At 46.9% G+C, this 20,204-nt stretch overlaps 2 protein-coding genes and 1 long non-coding RNA gene across 4 annotated transcripts; 1 reads left to right on the top strand and 2 right to left on the bottom strand.

Moving 5' to 3' along the window:
- On the bottom strand, nt 1-5,592 carry LOC131263405 (uncharacterized). Its single transcript, XR_009178253.1, has 4 exons — nt 4,902-5,592; nt 2,360-3,973; nt 1,356-1,429; nt 1-1,273 (listed from the first exon to the last, which is right to left on the bottom strand). It is a non-coding gene; the product is annotated as an uncharacterized LOC131263405 (long non-coding RNA).
- A 4,075-nt stretch (nt 5,593-9,667) lies between these two features.
- LOC131263376 (protein Gawky-like) lies at nt 9,668-17,638 on the top strand. 2 transcript variants are annotated; one of them, XM_058265566.1, is made up of 8 exons: nt 9,668-9,709; nt 9,780-13,302; nt 13,449-13,850; nt 14,255-14,880; nt 14,959-15,127; nt 15,193-15,669; nt 15,746-16,094; nt 17,124-17,638. In XM_058265566.1, exons 2-8 carry the CDS (start codon nt 10,012-10,014, stop codon nt 17,294-17,296), a joined length of 5,487 nt encoding a protein of 1,828 aa, XP_058121549.1. In that variant the 5' UTR covers nt 9,668-9,709; nt 9,780-10,011; the 3' UTR covers nt 17,297-17,638. The 2 variants fall into 2 exon arrangements, with proteins under 2 accessions (XP_058121549.1, XP_058121548.1); XM_058265565.1 differs by having other exon boundaries at nt 9,694-9,713.
- Nucleotides 17,639-17,994: 356 nt separating this feature from the next.
- On the bottom strand, nt 17,995-20,150 carry LOC131263389 (zinc finger protein 70-like). The gene is made up of 3 exons (XM_058265581.1): nt 20,007-20,150; nt 19,809-19,942; nt 17,995-19,745 (listed from the first exon to the last, which is right to left on the bottom strand). Exons 1-3 carry the CDS (start codon nt 20,124-20,126, stop codon nt 18,371-18,373), a joined length of 1,629 nt encoding a protein of 542 aa, XP_058121564.1. The 5' UTR covers nt 20,127-20,150; the 3' UTR covers nt 17,995-18,370.
- Nucleotides 20,151-20,204: the final 54 nt, after the last annotated feature.

Below are 20,204 nucleotides of genomic sequence, written 5' to 3'. Positions count from 1 at the left end.
CTTTATGACAACGGCCCAATAGTGGACTCGAGCTGCTGCTGCTGCTGCTGCTGCTGGTCCCCGGTGGGTCCTTCGTTCCCGTCGCCACTGACTGGGAACTGATGGAACTTAAACTGCTGAATCTTTGCCCCTTTCCGGTGTTTCTTCTTCTGTGCGTCCGGTAAGGAACACTGGCACATAATACGAGCTTGAAACGGGATACTTTTGCTCTGCTCTCCCGTCCGTTTTCAAATTTCGCTACACAAATACACTGCTGCTTCTCCCGACCGTTTTCGCACCACCGCACACCAATCGATCCGCCAACAAGTACTTAGGTAGTAGGTAGAGAGAGGTTGCCGTTGCGAACAACAATCCCTGATTGTGTGATTTCAGACTCTTAGATCGATTGTAGTGTTTTTGCAGTGTGGTAGGTAGGTAAGGAAGGTAGGTAGTAATCGCAATAGTAGCTAGGTGCCACAGAAGTAGCGACGCCGAATGATGTGTGTGTGTGTGTACTTGGGTAAATCTATGGGGAGTTGGTGTTGTACGTTACACTACTCCTTATGTTTCCACCAACGAACGACCTCTTTTCTTTTACTTTCGTCGCTAAAATAGTGATCTTTCGTTCAGTGCCGTCCACAATTATGCCAAATGATTTGCTTCTTCTTCGTTTATGGTACTTTAAGTAAATTCATAAAAGCGTATTCAGACTTGTTGGTGAAGTAGTGTTGCTGAGTAATTGGACACAACACAGCACAACAGTTATTGCTACTCTTGTTTTCACTATATACTACTGCTGGGTGGCTGGTAGACGTAGTAGTAGACCTAGTAGGTGTAGTAGTTATAGCGGTAGTAATAGTAGTTCGTAGTAGTATTGGTGGTAGTGTGTACTCTTCTAGTAGTAAGATCAATCCGCAGTGCCTACTGCTGCTAAAGCGTTTGCAATCACGCGTGTTCAACACAACACAACAACAAGACGACAAGAAAGTTGGCAAAATACTGCTAGGAATCAGTTTAATCTATTGGAGTTGGTTTTGGTTGACTTTCGTGGGTGAATTTCTTCTTCCTTCTTCCGTGCTTAGTTTCGTAATGAAGGTTTTTTTCCCTTCTTCAGTAAGGAAGATTTCGCTTCTTGAACACTTATTGTAAAGTTTTTGTTTTGTGCGTCCGCTATCTCGCTTGGATGCTGTGCTACAGCGCTGACGCCTCTTCGAATAATGGTGGTGCTTTTGCTTAGTGCTTTTATCACTTTCGATTCGATTTTGTCGACTGGATTCTTGCTTTATACTGTTTCCTGGATGGATTGCAAAGCAGGAAAAAGAAGGGGAGTGTTAGATGCGTTACCACGTCCAAAATCGTGTGCAAGTACTACTTACATTAGATTCTTTGACAGTTTTTATACTTTAAAGTTATCGTTGAGTTCAACGCACCAGAGGATATGAAACAATATCTGGAAAAAGCGGGGAAAAGAAAACATATTAAATCGGATGCGACATGTTTCTTTTGGAAATTTTTCGAATTATATTGAGATAAGAAAACATGGTGAACATTATCACTTGCAGTTGGATATACAGTCTACCTTCATATTCATATCCTTATTCAAAGCTCCCTTGCGAAGCGAAATTATTTCCACTGGATATCCAAAAACAACTACTGCTAATCCTCCCACCGATAAGCAATATGGAATTACTTAGTCTACAAGATTTCGACCAACGAAACCGTCTCTCAGAAACGGTTGCATTATAAAGCGTTTATTATCACTTAGCTATCTTATCGTACACGAAACCCCTTCTCTGGGAGTATCATTTGGGCCTACTACTCCAGAATCAATCAATTATCTAACAACCGTAGAGGTAAGCTTTTACATTTGCAGCCGTTAGGAAACGCGGTTGGCTCTAAATTAAACCGTACTGGTTTAATTTTGGCTGTAATGGATGCGGTTCACGATGACCTTACCATACACTAGTAGTGGATGACTAGCGACTCTGCACTGGAGAGGCTCATAATTTGTACGTTCAAATAATCTTTTCCTTGTATCACAAATCGCACCAACGCCGATGTGTTGGCTGTGGGAATGATAAGAAATGAAGCAGCGTAACTTTGCTGAGAGAGCGGTGCTTGTATAGAGATCGGTGCCTGTTATCAGCACAAATGAGATATAAGACTGATTTTATTTCGCTTTTGGCTATCTTTTCCCAGAAGCAACCTCAACTATATTCCTCTGGGCATTATTTGTCCACAGAGGGAAAATTGTTTCGCAGAGTTAAAATCTGTAGTAGTTTTTATTCTTCCCTAAATAAAGTATGCAACTCCCAACCTGTAACAGTTCACGTTTAGCGCTCGTGCTCAAGAATATTTTACAGGTTTGTTTTCTACTTACCGTTTTACGAGAGATGTGCTTGTGTGCTGTTGTGTACTTGAGCTCGTTGCAATGAGTGTTGTGCTTGGCAGAAAAAGCAAACTGGTTCGACTTATTTGCTGGAGATCGTGGTATAGTCAAGCGCAGAAGAAGTGCTTGTGCTGCGGATGCTGCTACTGATTTGCTGCTGCTGCTTTGATAACTACTTCTGATACTGGGATCCTTACTGTGGCTGCGCCGGCGCTCAAACAGGCTACACTCTATTCGGTGGTTGCGTTGAAGCAAAGTTGCAGCGTTTGACGCACTTGAAGCAGGTTTGTTTTCACTTTGCTAACACTATCATGATATTGTCACGATCACGACGATTATGGAGCTACTGGCATAACGTAGCTCCTATCCGCATGCGGTACTACTTGTTTTTTTTCTTCAGCAAATATACCACTTTAGCTCCTTTCACCCCAAAGAACCAGCCTACTCTTTCATTCTTTCGCAATGGCTCGATGAATCGATTGGTGTTTCTCCGTTTGTGAATTGATGATAAATCAATCAATTTGACCAGGTCGTCTCCTTAACTTCTTGTCTTATCGCTGGGTATGGGTTGTCTTGTCTTACTTGCAGTATCTTTGCACTATTCGTTCGTAGTATTTCGATACGCGTTTTGCTGCACTACGCTCCCGAAAGTTCGGACCCGTGTTTATTTCGTACGTTTTCTGATTATTTTTCGTTGATACCGAACGTGGCCGAACGTTATGGTATGTTTGCAATCAAAACTTAATTCCGGTACGGGTATCTGTATGTGCGCGCGCTGTGAAGTTCACAAAAGCAATAGCAGCTAAACAGGTAGAGAGTGAACTGGTATGGTGTTTGGTTGGATGGTAGGATAAGCCGTTTTGCTGTCAGTTTTAACCGCTTGTTACTTGGCCGAATCACAACACCCCGAACAGCACCACCCGATCGTCCCTTATTTGTCTTCGTCTAAACGCACTTATGGGTTAGGTTTGTAATGGCTTGATTGTTTTCTTTGTCCGCCACACTTTACGCTTAAAGCAGCTAGTGTAGTTTGATTGCAACAACAACCAAACAGACACTTATTAGAACAGAATCTAACTTCGCCGTTGGATATCAGGGCAGGAGTGAGGCTCACGATCCTCTTCCGTCAAAACGGCGGGCGTATGTGTGTATTCGTCCTTTGATACCCTTTTCTTGAGACGTTCTTTTGTTTCTTTTTCTTCGCGTTTTCCACCGCTCTCGGCGCAACTGATCTTCACAAACACAGCACACTGCGATCGCACACTACCACCTAGCGCACCAGCTTCTTTACGACGTTGGCGATCTAGCGCGGCTCAATTTCTCTGCTTGCGCCGCGGAACCAATATAATCGTGGTGCAATTATGCAACCCTCCCTAGCCCGACTCGAGAACTGACAGCTGAGCGCGAGCGTGACTGAGTGTGAAACAGCGGCGTTCTGCGGAGGTCGCCGCCGGCGGGGTTCGTTTTATTATTTTTTTATCGTTGCCCCAACACAACAACGCGAACGGAACACACGCGGAGGACGGGAGGGGATTTATTCACATCACACACAAGCTTAATCACAAATCCTCGGTGTCGGTTTCCGGTCGGTTCGTTCGGCATCCACTGAAACGAATGTAGAACAGTACAGAAAAAAGTAAGTCAATGCTAAAAAGGAAGACACATGCTACGGTCATCAAGTAGAATGGTTCAACATTGAAAAATTGATATGGACTCTCCCGGTAGGGTGTCGGTGCTCCGCTATTTTTTTTTTATGTAACCGAATGCATTTATTGTAAATATATTCGGAAAACTTCGAGACCTACACATGACTTTTCCCTTATTTTGACTTTGGTTTGGTTTGAATCAATGATCGATCATTAGGAAAGGATACGCAAAAGTGATCGTATTTTGTAAGCTGCTGCTAATGGTGATTAAGTGCTGTCACCAGTTGTATCCTACTGTCGAAGATTAGAAAAGAAATTTTTGTTTTTAATTTTTACCCTCTAACCGTTAAGCCGTTTGATGCTGTTCTACTCGTCGTCAATGTGATGGCCCCGGCGCGGAGCAGTGAAGTTCCGTTGGGCCCCACGGTGCTTGAAAACACTAATGTGTATAGCATCCACATATTATTGAAATTTCTATTTTAGGGACACTTTGCATGGTTTCCGTGCGCGCGTGAATGAGAGGAAATGAATGAAGCGGCAATAGTTGCAGGCGAGAGCGAGATGGAGACATTGTTTGACAGTCTCTCCGTGACCCCGTCGCAGAGACTGCTGGCCATTAGTAGGCACTGGGTTTACTAAGTGTGATTAAATACTTCAATAAAAGGTTCCCTAACAATCCTTTGCACTGCACTACGAAGGATCTTCCAAAGAACATATCTAGTGCATGCGGGAAATAAGTTAACTTTTTCACTTAGCTCGCTCCCTTTCATTTTTTTTGGCAAACATGGCGACAAAGCACATGAAACGGGCAAACAAGTCGAAAAATTACTGCACACTGGCGCGCATGGTGGTTGTTCTCGGGCATCACTTCTGGGGAATACACTTACCAACACTGCGTTCCTGCTGCGGCTGCTGCTGCTGCTGCTCCTGCTATGCTGACTGGCACGCTTGCTGGATATGTGCGCAGTTTTGCAACCGTGGATGCGGTATCACCTAGTCACGAAAACAGCACTGCCTCCTAGGGAAAAGTTTAGCGGACTATTAGCAGACTTCTCGACGTCGGCACTGCCATACCTTCGCGATGAAAATGAGATGGTGTCATGTGCGTCACGTTGAGTGTGTATGTGTTCAATGGCACACGGAATGTCGCTTAAAAAGCGACACACTTTTTCAGGCGCACACACAGCACTGTAAAATTGTGCCACGATTCACGGTGATTTTGTGTGTAATAATCTCCTTTATAACTCGAATCTCACTGCTTCTGCAGCGTTTTGCTGCTGCAGGACCTTTTTTCACGATCCCAGCGGCCGTCGTACCACAAGAAACGCAACACACACACACACACTTGCTCGGACGCTAGGCACACCGTCCCCGTCCGTCGCAATAATATTGCCACCCGAAAGGTGTGTGTCACACTGGTGAAAAACTTTTTCTTTCAGCCCGTTTTTCTCGCTGGTCCCACCGCCGATACGCTAAATAACACCTTACGCTTACGCACAATCAGTCAGTGTATCACTTGCGAACAACTTTCGCCCGATTAGACTACTATTTATCGTCGATTTTTGTGTAGGAAAAATATCTCACGTATAATGCTAGAGCCATTGCTCGACGATGGGGTGCCATTTGCAAATATCGTTCTGAACGTTTTCACTCGTCGCCTCGCTGCTTTCGGCCTTTGCATGACATCACGTTTAGTCCGGCGGGTTGAATGCTCCACCCATCTCGTTGGTCTGAACAAAATTTAACTCTATTTACTGTAATAACTGTGTGCTGCTAATGGTGATGATATAGATTTGTTATAACAAAATTATTATTGAACTGTACCTTTTATTTCGTGAACCATATGAGATCATTTGATTTGAAAAAGTACAGACAAATTTCCGCAGCTCGGCTGCAAGCACCAACCTAGTTGACAGCAGGTGGCGTAACTTATCGTTTCCAATAAACCGCGAAAAACAAGAACACTACACCCAACGAAGGATTGCATTTATCAATTTAATCATATTGGGCAACCAATTATTTGCTTGATGAGAAAACTTATCATGAAACTTGACAACAAACACATTTAGTCTAACGAAGCACGTAAAGCTAAAAGTTCTAGTGCTCGAGCTCATATTGGGGGGTCAACTCTGTTCACTGTTTACTGTTTTATGTTCATGTTTCCTAGGTTGTTGACACGATGTTGTCGCTGTGCATCTTTGATGAAGGTGTTTGATGAAGATTTAAGTTAATGCAGCACGAACAGTAGTTAATGTAATAAATCAGCAGTGTAGAGCTGTACTAGCATTGAAGGAAGCAGCGCATTTTGGATAACATCTTTAACAAGCATAACATTGGTAACATTTTGGGTTGATAAGTAGATGTGTTCTCACTTGTGCTTACCCTTGCCGTATTTAGTCAAATTGCTGGGAAGGCGTTTTAATTTTCCATTGTACCAGCTTGCTTAGTTAGAATATTGACCTTCAAATTATCTGCAATTGTTGCGAAGTTAATTTTGCAATTTGTCGTCTGCCAGAACAAGTTTGCCAAACCCTGAAATTAAAGAAAAGCATGATGATATGCTTGTCTCTCACAGCTACTGTAGCTATGGAAGGAAAAGGTAGAAAGGAGTAATGTTGCCGTTGGCTAAACAGAGTACACTCTACCCTCACCGAAGAACGAAACGAGAAGAGAAAGCTTAAAATATGTAAGGCGATAACATTTGGCAGCGAGAAGGAGAGCCAAATAATCTTTTTTTAGTTGGTTTAAACAAACGATGGTACGCCCTCTAACGGTTCCTCGGAAGACTATAGAATACGGTCCGCTACGGATAGGCAATGGCGAGTCTGAAAAATTGTTAAAGTTAACTATCTATTTCGGTAATTGGCGCGTTCACAGTGCACCCCAGTGTGTAGTGCATGGGTGCTATGGAGGGATGATTTGCTATAATCTTGCAAGAAGCCAGAAGGAAAATTGCATCTTGTTCGTCAAAATCAACCGTCAAGTAAATCACGGGATCGCTTCGGGGTTATCACACGGGCGCAGCACAGTTCGAACCCCCATGGGAGGCTCAAAGTCTAATTGGACGATATCGAGCAGAAGTATCGATTCGTAAATTTGGAAGGAAAAAAACGACAGACACACCGTGCTGTGCATCGAAAGTCGCTACCGAGGTGCCGTAATGGTGATGGTGGCTCACTGCAAAGTGCAACGGCGTTGGAAAAATGCAAATCGTTATACGGTCAAATAAAATTAACGCAATTTAACCCGAATCGCACTGGTACGAGGGAGAGCGCGAGTTGAAGCAAAAAGTTGATGCACCCGCTACATTATTCACCTCGACGAAGGTGAACGATAGTGTATTTGCACAACTTCTTATGCAAATTGCATTCGTAGCTACATTTTAACGTGATTTGTGAATACATCTAGAAATAGCGACGGTATGTACATATACGTTGTGAGATACAGTTATGTCTATAGTATCATAATTATTATTGTGGTTTAAAAGTGTGAAATTCTGCGAGCAATGTATCGACCATTGAACAGCAATTATCCATCGAAAAATAAGCCCATAAAATAGTTGAACATGTAAAACAAACCCGCTGAATAAAGCTCATGTTGGTGTCAGCAACCATCGAGCTGAGATAGGACATTGCAAAGTGCTACCAAGGGCGGTAGAGAAAACGAGACACCGCGTGAATCCGAGAATGATCCGCTGGGACGTGCCAGAGCGAGCGAGTTAGCTAGCGTAGCCACATCAGTGCAATGCGTTGGAGCAGTGCAGCCAGTGGGCTCACGTGCACTTTGCCAGGTCACACAGCCCAGTGGTGCCGTATGTGGTTAGGTGTTTTTCGGATCCTCCGTCAAAGGTAAAATGGTAAGAATGGACACTGCACAAATGGCGAATCGCATAAAACTTTCCTAGATTCAACCGAGGAACGAATTTAGTGTACGGTGCGGGTGGAGAACAGCCGTTTATGTACGGTATATTAGCAGAAAGTTTGTTATTCTTTTCGTTCTATCATTCTATCTGGTTGCACGAAGAAGCAGGGTGGTGGTGAAGTGAACGGGGGATTTTTTCTATCATTTTATTTGCTCCGCTTCGAACACCTCGCGATCAAAATAGGGGACCCAATTCGCTTCGGTGGTGTTTGCTTCGGAAAGTGAATGTTTTGTGTAGGAAACGGTGTTACTAAAAAACCCTTAAAGTTGTGAAAAAGTACGTTAAAAAAAGTAAGTGAATAGCAAGAAGAAGACGCAGCAACAGGAGTCTGAGGAAGGGAATAAGTGCTCGCGTAGAGGCACTGGTGCTATGTGATTGTGTATGTGTTTATGCTCCATCAGGAGTGAGAGAGCAAACCAGCGCCAGAGGGAAAAGGCAAAGTAATGAAGAACTCTTCTCCGAGCATAGATTGCTGTGCTGTTCTGTGTGTAGTGTGCCTGCTTTCCGATGTGAACGTGAGAAAACATAACAGAAAACAGCGCCGAATAACGTAGGCAGCATAGGAACTGGGAGAATGTGCAATGGGACGACGGGGCGAAGGCATAACATGTACAAGACAAAACAAACCTTACTCACTCTCGCGGGTTATGTATGTAAATACAACGTAAAAAAATAACAAAACAAAGGCGCTGGCTGGCGGATTTAGAAAGAGCATTCCAAAAAGGACAGAGAAAGGCAGATGCGAGTAGGCGAAAGGGCGAAAGAGCGCAAGAACTCGTCAATTGAACATAAAAAGAGAACGATTGAAGAGATAACGAAAAAGTTACAACAGCGGCCGACACACAATTTTGGAGCATGGAACGGAATAACAAGTGTCAAAAAAAAGTCAATAATAAAGTCATAATAATAATAAACAAGCGCGTGTCTCTGAGCTAGTTTAGACTCATTTCTACAGCTTAAAAAAACGAATTTCGAACTAAAGGAAATAGGAAATGGGGAATAGCCAAAAATGAAGCGAAAAACAAAAACGTCCTATATCTGAGGGTTTGAATATGTCATGTTTTTGCCCACGGTTCCATGTCGAAGTTACATTAAATATGTACCCATTTATATTTAATTTCATGCATTATTATTTTTAGTTTTAGTTTTTTAGGTCCAAGTCTACATTGAAAATAAGAAAAGAAAAATTAACTTTAATTTAAAACCTTTTTAACAATTTTATAGTTATAATTGTAAGAGCTTTAGGCGTCCTACATGCATTTTTTTGCTTCTTTGTGTATACAAAAAGATGAATTGGCCATTGAATCACACTTAAACAATGAAACTATGAATAACTTCTGGTAATCTCATTGTTGGTCAATTAATGCAGAGTAGAGTAACATTATTTATGTTTTCTTTGTTTTGCAGAACCCAAAACCTTCTTGAACAACGCAACTACGGCTAGCGAGAACCGTCGTATTCGGTGTTCCAGTGTTTTAAAATTGCAACGGAAAGCCACGCTCTCGGCGCGAACTTGGTGTTTTCCGTGAAAAATCTGTGATATATCCATTGCTGGATAGTTTAAGCGAACCAGAGTTCTTCGCGGGGTTCCGCCTCTAACGTTCTTCGATTCTCTACAATTATCCCTAACCCTCTCGTCACACCATTCACCCGGTGGTGTTTTAATACCGCTCGTATCTCGAACGGACTCCACCGATATCCTTTGGCGGTGCTTAAGCAGTTTGTCGGGAGCGTGTTGGTGTTGTGAAGGAAGTTTGGCGCTATCCGTCCATTGTGGGTAAACAATGATAATATTTGAGAGAAAACAATTAGCTCACTAACCCTGTAACTTTTCGTTTCACAGAGCCCGGTGCTCTGTTCTTGTTTTCACAGCCTAGAAAAACGATCACAGCCTCTGGCCAGTAAGCCAAGTCTTTCGTCAGCAACTAAAACCCCTCAACAAAGATGCTTGTTTCGGCCGGTACGACTTTTTACGAGCTGAGGAGGAAGAGTTTGGTGAACTAAGGTGGTTAAGACACACCGCCGCTGATATTTAGACTATCGCTTAAGGCAAGCGCAAGCCACTAACGCTCGAGATGAATGATATTAAGCAAGCTAAGGACAGGCTTGCCCTTCCGTTCCAACATGAACCGCCCGGAGCAGGGGAAGTAACCGTTGCCGGAGTCCCTGGCAAGGTATTGCAAGAAGGCACAAACACAAATCCAGCTGGTGATGCATATCGACGTGATGATGCGGCTGTCGAGGCCGTTATTACCACCCCTACCATTAATACCACCACCACCACCACTAGCCATGATAAAGACGACGACGACGCTGACGAAAAATCGACCCAGATTGATACTGTGACATTGAAATGTGATTTAAATGATTACCTGATTAACTTTATTACTGTTAGATGTAGTTTAGCGCAGTCGAAACTGGAGACGGCAGAAGCACAAGCTACTACCACGACGGACAAATGTCCTGCGGAACGTTACACCATCGCGCCGGAGGACGGTGCCGCGACAAATCCCGATCGCCATGTTAAAGTTAGCGCGGATATTCAAACGTCTCTGGCCTGTTCATCCTCATCCTCCTCATCCTCTTCCTCTTCCTCCTACATCCCGTTTGATGAACTAGTCCGCTACACGGAACTCGAGCGCGAGTGGACGCGGAAAGCGAGGGCAAACGGTTTTGGTTTCGAGATCCTGGCACTCGGCGTAATGCGAAATTTGCGACTGTGTGGTGGCGGCGAAGACTCCATCAATAACGGCACGAGCGCCTGGGGAACGCCGCCGGGTCCCACGAGCAACGGTGCCCTGAGTGCCTGGGGCGTGCTGCCGAATCAGTCGCTTCCACCACCCGCCTGGGGAAATGTTGGTGGAAACAATAACAATAACAACGGCAGCAGCAGCAGTAGTGGCAGTGGAAACAACCCGGGGGTAAACTCCTCTTCCAATGGCACGGGCTCTAATGGCAACAATACCAACAATGGAAATGGCAACGGTAACAATTCCACCGGGAATGGTGGTGGCGGTGGTGGTGGTTCACGAGGAGGCTCGTCGGACCCAAACTTTAACAAAACGAACGCTCAATCACAGCAACAAGGCACGCCGCAGGTTGCAACACCACCGAACGCCTGGAACACGGCTGCTTCAAATCATCGCGGAGTAGGCCAGCATCAGGCGAACGTTGTCAATAACAACGGTAACCACCATCACCAGCAGCAGCAGCAGCAGCACCATCAGCATCATCACATCCAGAACCATAGTCACCATCAGCAACAGCAACAACAACAACAGCCAGCCCCTGCTGGGCAGAATATGGCCAACAACGGTGCTAACGGCAACAACGGAGCTGGGAATGGGACTGCCAAGAACCAGCTGGAAGTGCTCAATACGATGCGGGAGGCGCTTTTCGCGCAGGATGGCTGGGGCTGCCAACATGTGAATCAAGACACGAACTGGGAGGTACCGGGATCGCCCGAACCACCTGGTGCTTCCGCAGCATCCACGGGTGCGGGAGGTGGTGCTGTAGCTGCAGGAGGTGGAGCCTCCGGGGGTGCTAATAAGGGTGACGGTGGTGGACCCAACGGTGGCAGTGGTGGCTGGAAGCCGCAAATCATGAACAACGGCACGGAGTTGTGGGAAACGAATCTGCGCAACGGATCGGTGGCACCGAACCAGCAGCAGGCACAGCAAGCGAAAGCCTCCGCTGTTCCCTGGGTACCGGCGAATAATCTTGGTGGCACGTGGATGGAAGATGACGACAATGGTGGTGGTGGTGGTGGTGGTCCGTCGGCCGGGTCAGACGGGGCGGCCAACGTTTGGAATGGTAGCGCGGCTGCAATCGTGGCAGGTACCCAGATCGCACCAATGCCGGCTCCGGTTAGTGGGTCCGGATGGGCAACTCCTGCGGTTAACAATGCGTCGGCGGGTGTGGCTATGTGGCCACCGGGATCACCGCAAAATCCCGTCCCGATGAACAACCCGCAGGTGGCTGTGAAGAAGGATGAATGGGGCTCGATTGGAGGCGGTGGGCCGCAACAGCAGCAGCAGCTAGGGCCTCCAGGAGGAATCATTGGAGTACCGCCAGGATCTGGTGGACCAGGGGGTGGCCCCGGAGCAAACGCTGCCGCCGGTATGATGGCGCAAGGATGGGGAGGCGATGGACGTACAGGCGGAGTAGCGAACCCTGGTGGAATTGGTGGATTAAATCTGGCCAGTTCGATCGGACAAGCGAATGCCCTGATCGGCAGTGGAGAGCTTCGTGGCGATCCCCGTGGTATTTCTGGTCGTTTAAATGGAGTCGGTGCTGTGGGAGGAGGCATGGGATGGGGTACGGCACCGGATCACATCGGTGGAAAGGTATCGCAAGTTGGTGGAGGAATGCTTCCGTCGGGAGCTGTGTCCAGCGGTCCAGCCGGGGGCCCATCCGCAGTTCAACCGTGGGGTTCAGGAAATGGTCAGAATAATAATGGCTCCAACAAGATGCCATCATCCGTCGGTGGGGGTTGGGATGATGTCGGCCGACCATTGCCAGCGCTTGATGAGACGGCAGCTGGAGGGATGCCCTGGGGACAGGGCAATGCAGCAGCGGCCGGAGGTGTACTTGCTCGGCAAAATTCGTCTGGATGGAAGGATGTTGGGCCGGATCAAATGATGCGAGGCGGCGTTCACTTGCAGCGCAATCAGTCCCAAGCTCCATTGCAGGGAGGCGGTGCTTTCGGTCCTGGTATTCCCGGTGCAAATTCCGCTGGTTCCGGCGTTCGGTTTGGAGGTGGTGGAGGCGGTGGTGCACTTGGCCTTGGCAAACCAGATGCCATGTCATGGGGCCAGGGTAATGCAGCTCTCGCTCGGAACGGATCCTGGGAGGACGGTGTGTCCGGTTGGGGCGATGAAAAAACCAACATGTCCTGGAATGTCGAGCTCGCGCCGAACGGAACCGGTGGCGGTTGGAACAAAACGCCAACAACTCCCAAGTCCGGCGGCAGCGTCGGGTGGCCCGATCCGAACGATCTCTCGTCCACCGGCGGTGGAGCCGGCGGCATGGACTGGTCTCTCGGTGGGCCAGGGAAGCTTGCCGGTGCGAGCGGGAAACAGCTGAACAGTGGAAACCCGCTCGAGTTTATCCGCGCCAGCAAGGAGTACCGCTTGCTGTGCGAGATGGGCTACAAGAAGGAGGATGTGGAGCTTTCACTCCGGGCGACCGGTATGATCTTCGACGATGCCATGGAGGTGCTGCGTCAAGGTGCTGGCGGTGGTGGAGGTGGATGGCGCCGGCCGCTCTCGGACGAGCATGGCGCATTGGGGATGGGTTACGATGGCTCATACTCAGGACGCATTCCTCCGCTTAATCATGCGGCCAGCGGATTGTCCTTCTCGCAGGTCAGTAGTGAAATGTGTATTTAACAGGTTTTTGGCCTCGGACTTTTTTACCAATACTAATTTACAATAACAAAAAAAAAAATGATAGAAATTGTAGCGATAATCGTGAAAAATACGCTGACTGATCGATTTTCTTACTCTCCCAGAACAATCAAAACATGCTGAGCAACATCCCCGGTGGACCGGGCGGTGGCCTCGGTCTCGACAGTGCCGGCGGGCCGGTCAATCTGGTTGCACTCAACAATCTGAAGTTTCTCTCGCAACAACAACAGCAGCAGCAGGGCACCGGTGGTACCGGAGGGCATCCGCCATTCAATCAAGCATCGCTGCTGCCTCCGGGCGGTCGTGGCCCGAATCAGCAGTCGCAGCAGGTGCACCAGCAACAGCTGGCTGCGGCCGCCGCACAACCATCCAATCAACAGCTGCGCATGCTGGTGCAGCAGATTCAGCTGGCCGTGCAGAACGGTTTCCTGAACCACCAGATCCTCAACCAGCCGCTGGCACCGCAGACGCTCATCCTGCTGAATCAGTTGCTCAATCATATTAAGGTAAAACAAAAGTGTGTCCCCCTTAAATGTTAGTAACTTCCTTCGATGGGTAAATTTTTATCATCTTGGTAGCACAAAGGCTAACATTTTCTTACCCCTGTGACTTCATTTCAGCTTTCTAAAGCAAAAAAAAAAACATACAGAACACTCTAACTATTTTTTCACTTCAGCTGAAATACACAAGAATATAATCAAATATAATCAAATGTATCAATAAACTTATCAAAACTGAATAATATACAACATCAAAGCAGTTGAACTTTTCTGAGAATTGCTTTGAAAGGAACGCTATCGCATGGATTGCTTTGTGAAGTTGTCCTCCAAACCCAACATTTAATAGAACATATATTTGTGAATTCCTGTAATGGATTGGAAATGGTTTGATTCTTTTTTTTTATACACAGCAAATACAGTTGACGCAAAGCAACCTGGCACGCAGCGGTGCAACCGGTGGCATCAGTGCCGTCCAGCTTACGTTGGCCATCAACAAGCATAAAACCCAGATCGCCCAGCTTCAGCAGCAGATTGCGGCTCAGCAGAGCATTTACCTGAAACAGCAGCAACAACAGGGGGCCGGTAGCGGTGTACCAGGACACCAAGGGCCGCCCCCGCTAATGCCATCGAATCCGGCGCTCGGCATGGACTTCCTTCGCCAGCAGCAGCAGCAGCAAGATCTCATGGCGCTGCAGGGTACCTTTGCGGAAATGACCCTCACGAAGGATCAACTCATGGCGGCGTCCACTGGTGGAGTAGTTTTTCCGCAGCCTATCGTTCAATCGCAGCACATCCCGGGCGCAGCCCATCTCGGGGCCGGGTCCGTCGCACCTGGCAATGTCGTTGTCAGTGGCGGCAACACTAGTCAGCAGTCTCGCTTAAATCAGTGGAAGCTTCCGTCGCTCGAGAAGGATCCGTCCGCTGGGAAGGATGATCTCACCGATTTCTCACGTGCCCCCGGCCCAACCGCGACGGGCGCCGCTAAGTCCAGCACTACCAGCGCCAATCTCAGCTCTCTTGGCCTCGTGCAGGATGGGTATGTTGTGGTTTTGTGCACCGTTGATTCTTTATCTTCGCAAACATTTTCAACAGAGGGTTTTGTTTTTCTTCCTAGAACCTGGGCAACCGGACGTACAAATCTGACCGATGGCTGGCCAGAGCAAACGGGTGAACCCGAAAGCAAAGACTGGTCTACCACCAACAATAACAACAACACCTCGTCGCAGGATAGTTCCGCTTTTACCGATCTAGTACCTGAGTTCGAACCGGGAAAACCATGGAAGGTGAGGGTTTCACTGTTTATTTCTGTCTCCTAAATTGCAAATCAACCCGTGCTTGCCTCTTGCAGGGTACGCAGCTAAAGATCGAAGATGATCCTAGTATTACGCCGGGCAGTGTCGCCCGCTCACCACTGTCCATCTCGACCGCCAAAGAATCGGAGTTGTTCGGAGGAGGAGGCATGGTGGCACCGGAAAAAGTGTCCCCGACGGTCGATGCTGGCGATGGCCGGAGCGGTGGCCTCAATCTCACAACCAACGCGTGGAGTTTCAATACGCCCTCGTCAACAGTGGTGGCAAGTGGGGGCAAGGCATGGACAGACAGTACCGCCGGTGGTGGTGTCGCGGTCACCAGTGCCGCCGCCGATGTCTGGTGTACGCCGATCGGTAAACCATCGGCAACCCGTGGCCCACCTCCCGGCTTGGGAGGGGCCGCCAGCAAGGGAGGCAACGGTGGCGGAGGAGCCAGTTGGTCGACGGGATCGCAGCATGGAAGCAGCTGGGGCGTCGGTACTTCGTGGCTGTTGTTGAAAAATTTAACGTCTCAGGTATGTGCAAGAAATTGTTGTTGGCTGGCGTTATCGCTCGCGGAAATTTAATTAAAAAATTCTCATTTTCATCTAGATTGATGCATCGACTTTGCGCACGCTGTGCATGCAGCACGGTCCCATCGTCAGCTTCCATTCATATCCGACCCACGGGCTGGCATTGTGCCGATATAACACACGCGAGGAAGCGACGACGGCTCAGCAGGCATTGAACAACTGTCCGCTCGGCACCGGCACGATCAGTGCCGAGTGTCCCGGAAGCGAGTCGGAAGTACAAACGTATCTGCAGCAACTGGGTGGCAGCAGTGCGTCTGGGATTGCCGGTGGTGGTGGGGCCAACACCGTAGCCGTCAGCAGCAGCACTGCTGGCAGCATCTCCAGCATATCGTCCCAATCGTGGAGACAACGCGGCTCAACCGGCACCGGTAAGAATATACAACGATATCCTGTTTAATACAATACAGTCAACCGCAATATTGAAGCATACCCCTAAAAGGGGCATTGGTTTCACCTGTATAGTTAAGTGATACAATTTAATAACTAATTATATTAATTATTTAACCGAAACGTGTTGTTTGTGTTAGACAAAAATTGAGCGTACAGGTTCGTCATTGCTAAGCATAACTTGAGTTCGGGCATTCTTGCATCTTTTACACTAATATCATCTAGTAGTCTCATTGTATCATTGTAGAACTGGAAAATTACTCAGGTAGAAAACAAAAGGATCGTGTACACCATCTAAAGAATCGCGAAGTAGTGCGTGCAATAAGAATGCTTGCTAAAACAAACATTCCAAATTTGGCCAAGCAATTTCCTAATACTCTCTGGAACGTACGTGTGATACGTAAGTTTTGATCCATCATGGCGGCTTGCACACAAGAACAATCTTCGAGATGGTATTACCTGAAAAAGGCTCTCATTTGTGATGTCAAAAAAGTTCTGAATATAAAATTTCAAATATAAAGAACCGCACGCGTAGTACAACAGGCGAGTCCGCGACAGCCGAGCGGTAGCGCCGGTTAGAAAATCGGCCCATGAGCGCCGAGGCTCACCACCTCGACGGCGTGGGTTCGAATCCCAACCGAGACCGGACCGGACCCTCCCCCTGTACGCGAGGGGACTTACTATCCACGTACAACAAGGAAACAAGTCTCGTAAGCCCTTAACGGGCAGGCATGACCAAGAGGTCGTTACGCCAAGAAGAAGAAGAAGCGTAGTGCAAGAAATATTGGTAGAAAAAATTAACTGGTATTTAAATTGTGCATTGGTTCGTTTTTTGTTCTCCAGATAAACTTGAAAGTGTGAAATAATTTATGGTATACGCTCAGCTTTGCAGCTGACTCCAGTTTTTCGTTTAAAAAAAAAATATTAACAAAGTATAACATTGTATGTAATATATTTCCATGCTGTTATCAACAATACATTCTTTTCTTGATTGCCTTCCACTCTCATAGGTGCCGACACTTGGGGCTCCGGATGGCCTCTGGGTGGGGGTGCAGGAGCCAGTACCGGAGGCGGCACGGGTGCGGCAAATCTCTGGGCTCCGCTCGACACTGCCGACCCGGGAACGCCATCAAGCTTGAACTCGTTCCTACCGGAAAGTTTGCTCGGGCCAGAATTAAACTAAACCTGCTATCACCAGAAAGATATCCAGGCAGCTGCCAACTCAGCTTGTGGCGTCCAGTTCCAGGGAGGTGGAAGAAGAAGCTACAAACCCAGGCATAGAGTTCTTCCCGGCATCGGATTCGTGCATCGCTGACTCAAGTGCAGTCGTTTGCAATACTTCAGATAATCAGGATTTTTTTATTTGCTTTGCAACACACACGAAGTGTATTGTCTATGGTTTAACAATATTTCACCATGAAACATGTTTATTACCTTAAGGTGCGGTTCGAGCTGCATTGTTCTGTTTGTTTAGTAACAGCGCTTTTATAATTTTATATCTCTCAATAAAATATTGTTTAGCTTATTATTTTCTTTTTTTTGCTCGTGTAATCCAGGTGTCTGTGGGTGTAAAAAAAGACTCACCCTCTTGGGTTCTTTCCAGTACGGCTCAACACGGTTCCCGAGATGCACGATGCCACAAACATTATGGGCATTGCGCACATTGACTCGGCATTAGCATATACCAGTCGATTTATTTGAGTTTTATTTCGCCTGCCAGAACTAAGCCATATGATGATTCTGAAGCAGCGCAAAAAAATGAGATGCAGTCAAAGAAGATTATAAGAAAAGCAGACGATTTTTAAAGAAATTAAATAGCTGTTGTAGATGAAGAAAAGCTAACAAATGTAATCAGAGCCGAAAGGATATCTCTCCTGGGCTCGTACCGTAAAAACATGCTGTCCTGCTGCCGCAGAAGAGGAAGACAGACAAAAGAAACGAGAAAGAAACGATCCACAAAGAAAACGAAAGCGTGTGTTGATGGAAACCAGAAAAAATATTTATTAATTTTAATATACACATCAATGATGCATAAAAAAAAGCCGTATGGACGATAAAATAGCGATGGCGATTGGAAGAAGAGAAGTAGAGCATTAGATTTACTATATATTATAACAAGTATACATAAATGTTATTGAATTATTTTTGAAATTATTTAGACACACATAACGGAGAGATCAATAAAATGGAAAATATCGTTTAATGCGAAATACAAGTTGTTCTAATAATATAACGTCGTGCGGTTGCGGTTTTCCTCCTACGTATCGTTGTCTAATGCTGTTGATCTACTGTAGGACACTCCGTTACTTTCCCCGCACTTGTTTCGATGCCGATAGTAGGAGAAGCTGCGAGCAAACTTTTTCGAACACCCGCTACACTCGAAAGGATAATTCCCCGTGTGTACCATTTCGTGCCTGGTGCGATCGGTGCAGTACCGAAATCGTTTATCACAGTACCGGCACGCGTACGGTTTTTCCTTGGTATGCACCTTCACGTGTTCCTTGAGCTGCGACATCGTCTTCATCTGCTTCGGACAGTGCGTACACGCGTAGTAGAAGGTGTCCGCGTGTATGCGCTGGTGTACCTTCAGGTTTGATTTCCGGTGAAAACGTAATCCACATGTTTTGCACACTTCACGCTTTTCCCGGTGCAGTAGGCTGTGCATTTTGAGATTATGCTCCGACTTTAGGCCGACTCCACATTGCTCACACACGTACTTCCGGTGACCCGCGTGCTGAACAAGTCGATGGTGCGCCAGTTTCGATGCGGTCGTGTAGCGTGCGTCACAATCGGTGCACCGAAACTTGCGCGATTTATATACGGAAATTAGATGCGTTCGTACGTGCGACTCGGAGCGAAACAGTTTGTAGCATATCTGGCACTGAGCAGGACGGTCTGGATCGATGGCCGTTTTGCGGATGGCATGGGTTGTTTCACTGTGTGCGAGCAGTTCCTCCGTCGTGGGGAAACGTTCAAAGCATCCGCAGCAAATCTTCTCGGACGCATCGAATATGCTGGGATAGAGTTTGGGTCGCCCGAACTGTCGCCGACAGAGAGCGGCCTGCTTAAGTTGAAGCCTGTTTTCGTGGCGTTTTAGTTCATCCACTGATCGAAACGATTGGCTGCAGTTTCTGCACCGATTACAAGAAGTTTCGCTTGCACATTCGCTCTCTGACTCGTTTTCCCCATGCAGCGATTGAAAGTGTTCGATGAGCTTTGGTTTTGAGGTGAACGTTGATGTACAATCAGTGTTGCAGCAGAAATATATTGAATCATCGCTTCGGTCAGAGTAATCTATCCGGTTCGTACACTTATCGTGTTGTTCTGTACTACTCTCGTCCAGTACGTTACAAGGTAGCTCTGTTTCTTCGTCTTCGCTTTCACATAGGACCTCTTCTTCAAGGAGTACCCATTCTTCCGGCTCCACTTCATTGTTGGTCTCTGTCGATTCATCGTCCCTAGGATGGTCGGGCCAACTGTGCAAAGATGCTCCATCGACAGTATCGTCCAATAATTCAATGTCGTAAAACTCCACACTCAGCTCACCAGCTTCATCAACACCGTCCGATCGTACCTCCCGCTGAACCACGGTTTCCAAACATTCACTTTGCCTGCCAGAAATGTTCTTCTCACTGAAACGTAAATATTCATAATTTTGTACAATAGGAATATAGGAGGGGGATAAGCACACTCACTGAGGTCCAAGTATCTGTTGAGTTCGTAGTTCTGCATCCGATTTTCGACATTTATTCACAAACATGTAAGCAAATGTCGTTTCTTCGCTGCAGTTCGTACAGACATAGCGTGGCAAATCATCCTCTTCGGTAATCTGTGGGGGAAAATACTCCAAATGAAACACCGTATACTACAGATATTTGATGAAAAATTCAAACCTGCACACCGGCACAGAACTTTACCATCTGTGCGATACTGGTCCCATTGTTTTTGGCGAACAACGATGAACAATTGTTGGTGTAGTCGAGGCAAATTCTACACCTATACTTGGGCTCCATTCGGATAATTTCATCAACCAACGAATCGGGGAGAAATAGTTTTTGTTGAACCTGTTTGGTTGTTTGTTTACTCCAGCA

Source organism: Anopheles coustani, chromosome 2 (genome assembly GCF_943734705.1).
Source record: "Anopheles coustani chromosome 2, idAnoCousDA_361_x.2, whole genome shotgun sequence".
In the NCBI taxonomy this organism is placed as follows: Eukaryota; Metazoa; Arthropoda; class Insecta; order Diptera; family Culicidae; genus Anopheles; species Anopheles coustani.
The sequence above is the reverse complement of the archived record's forward strand: the minus strand, read 5'-3'. Positions and strand labels throughout refer to the sequence as shown.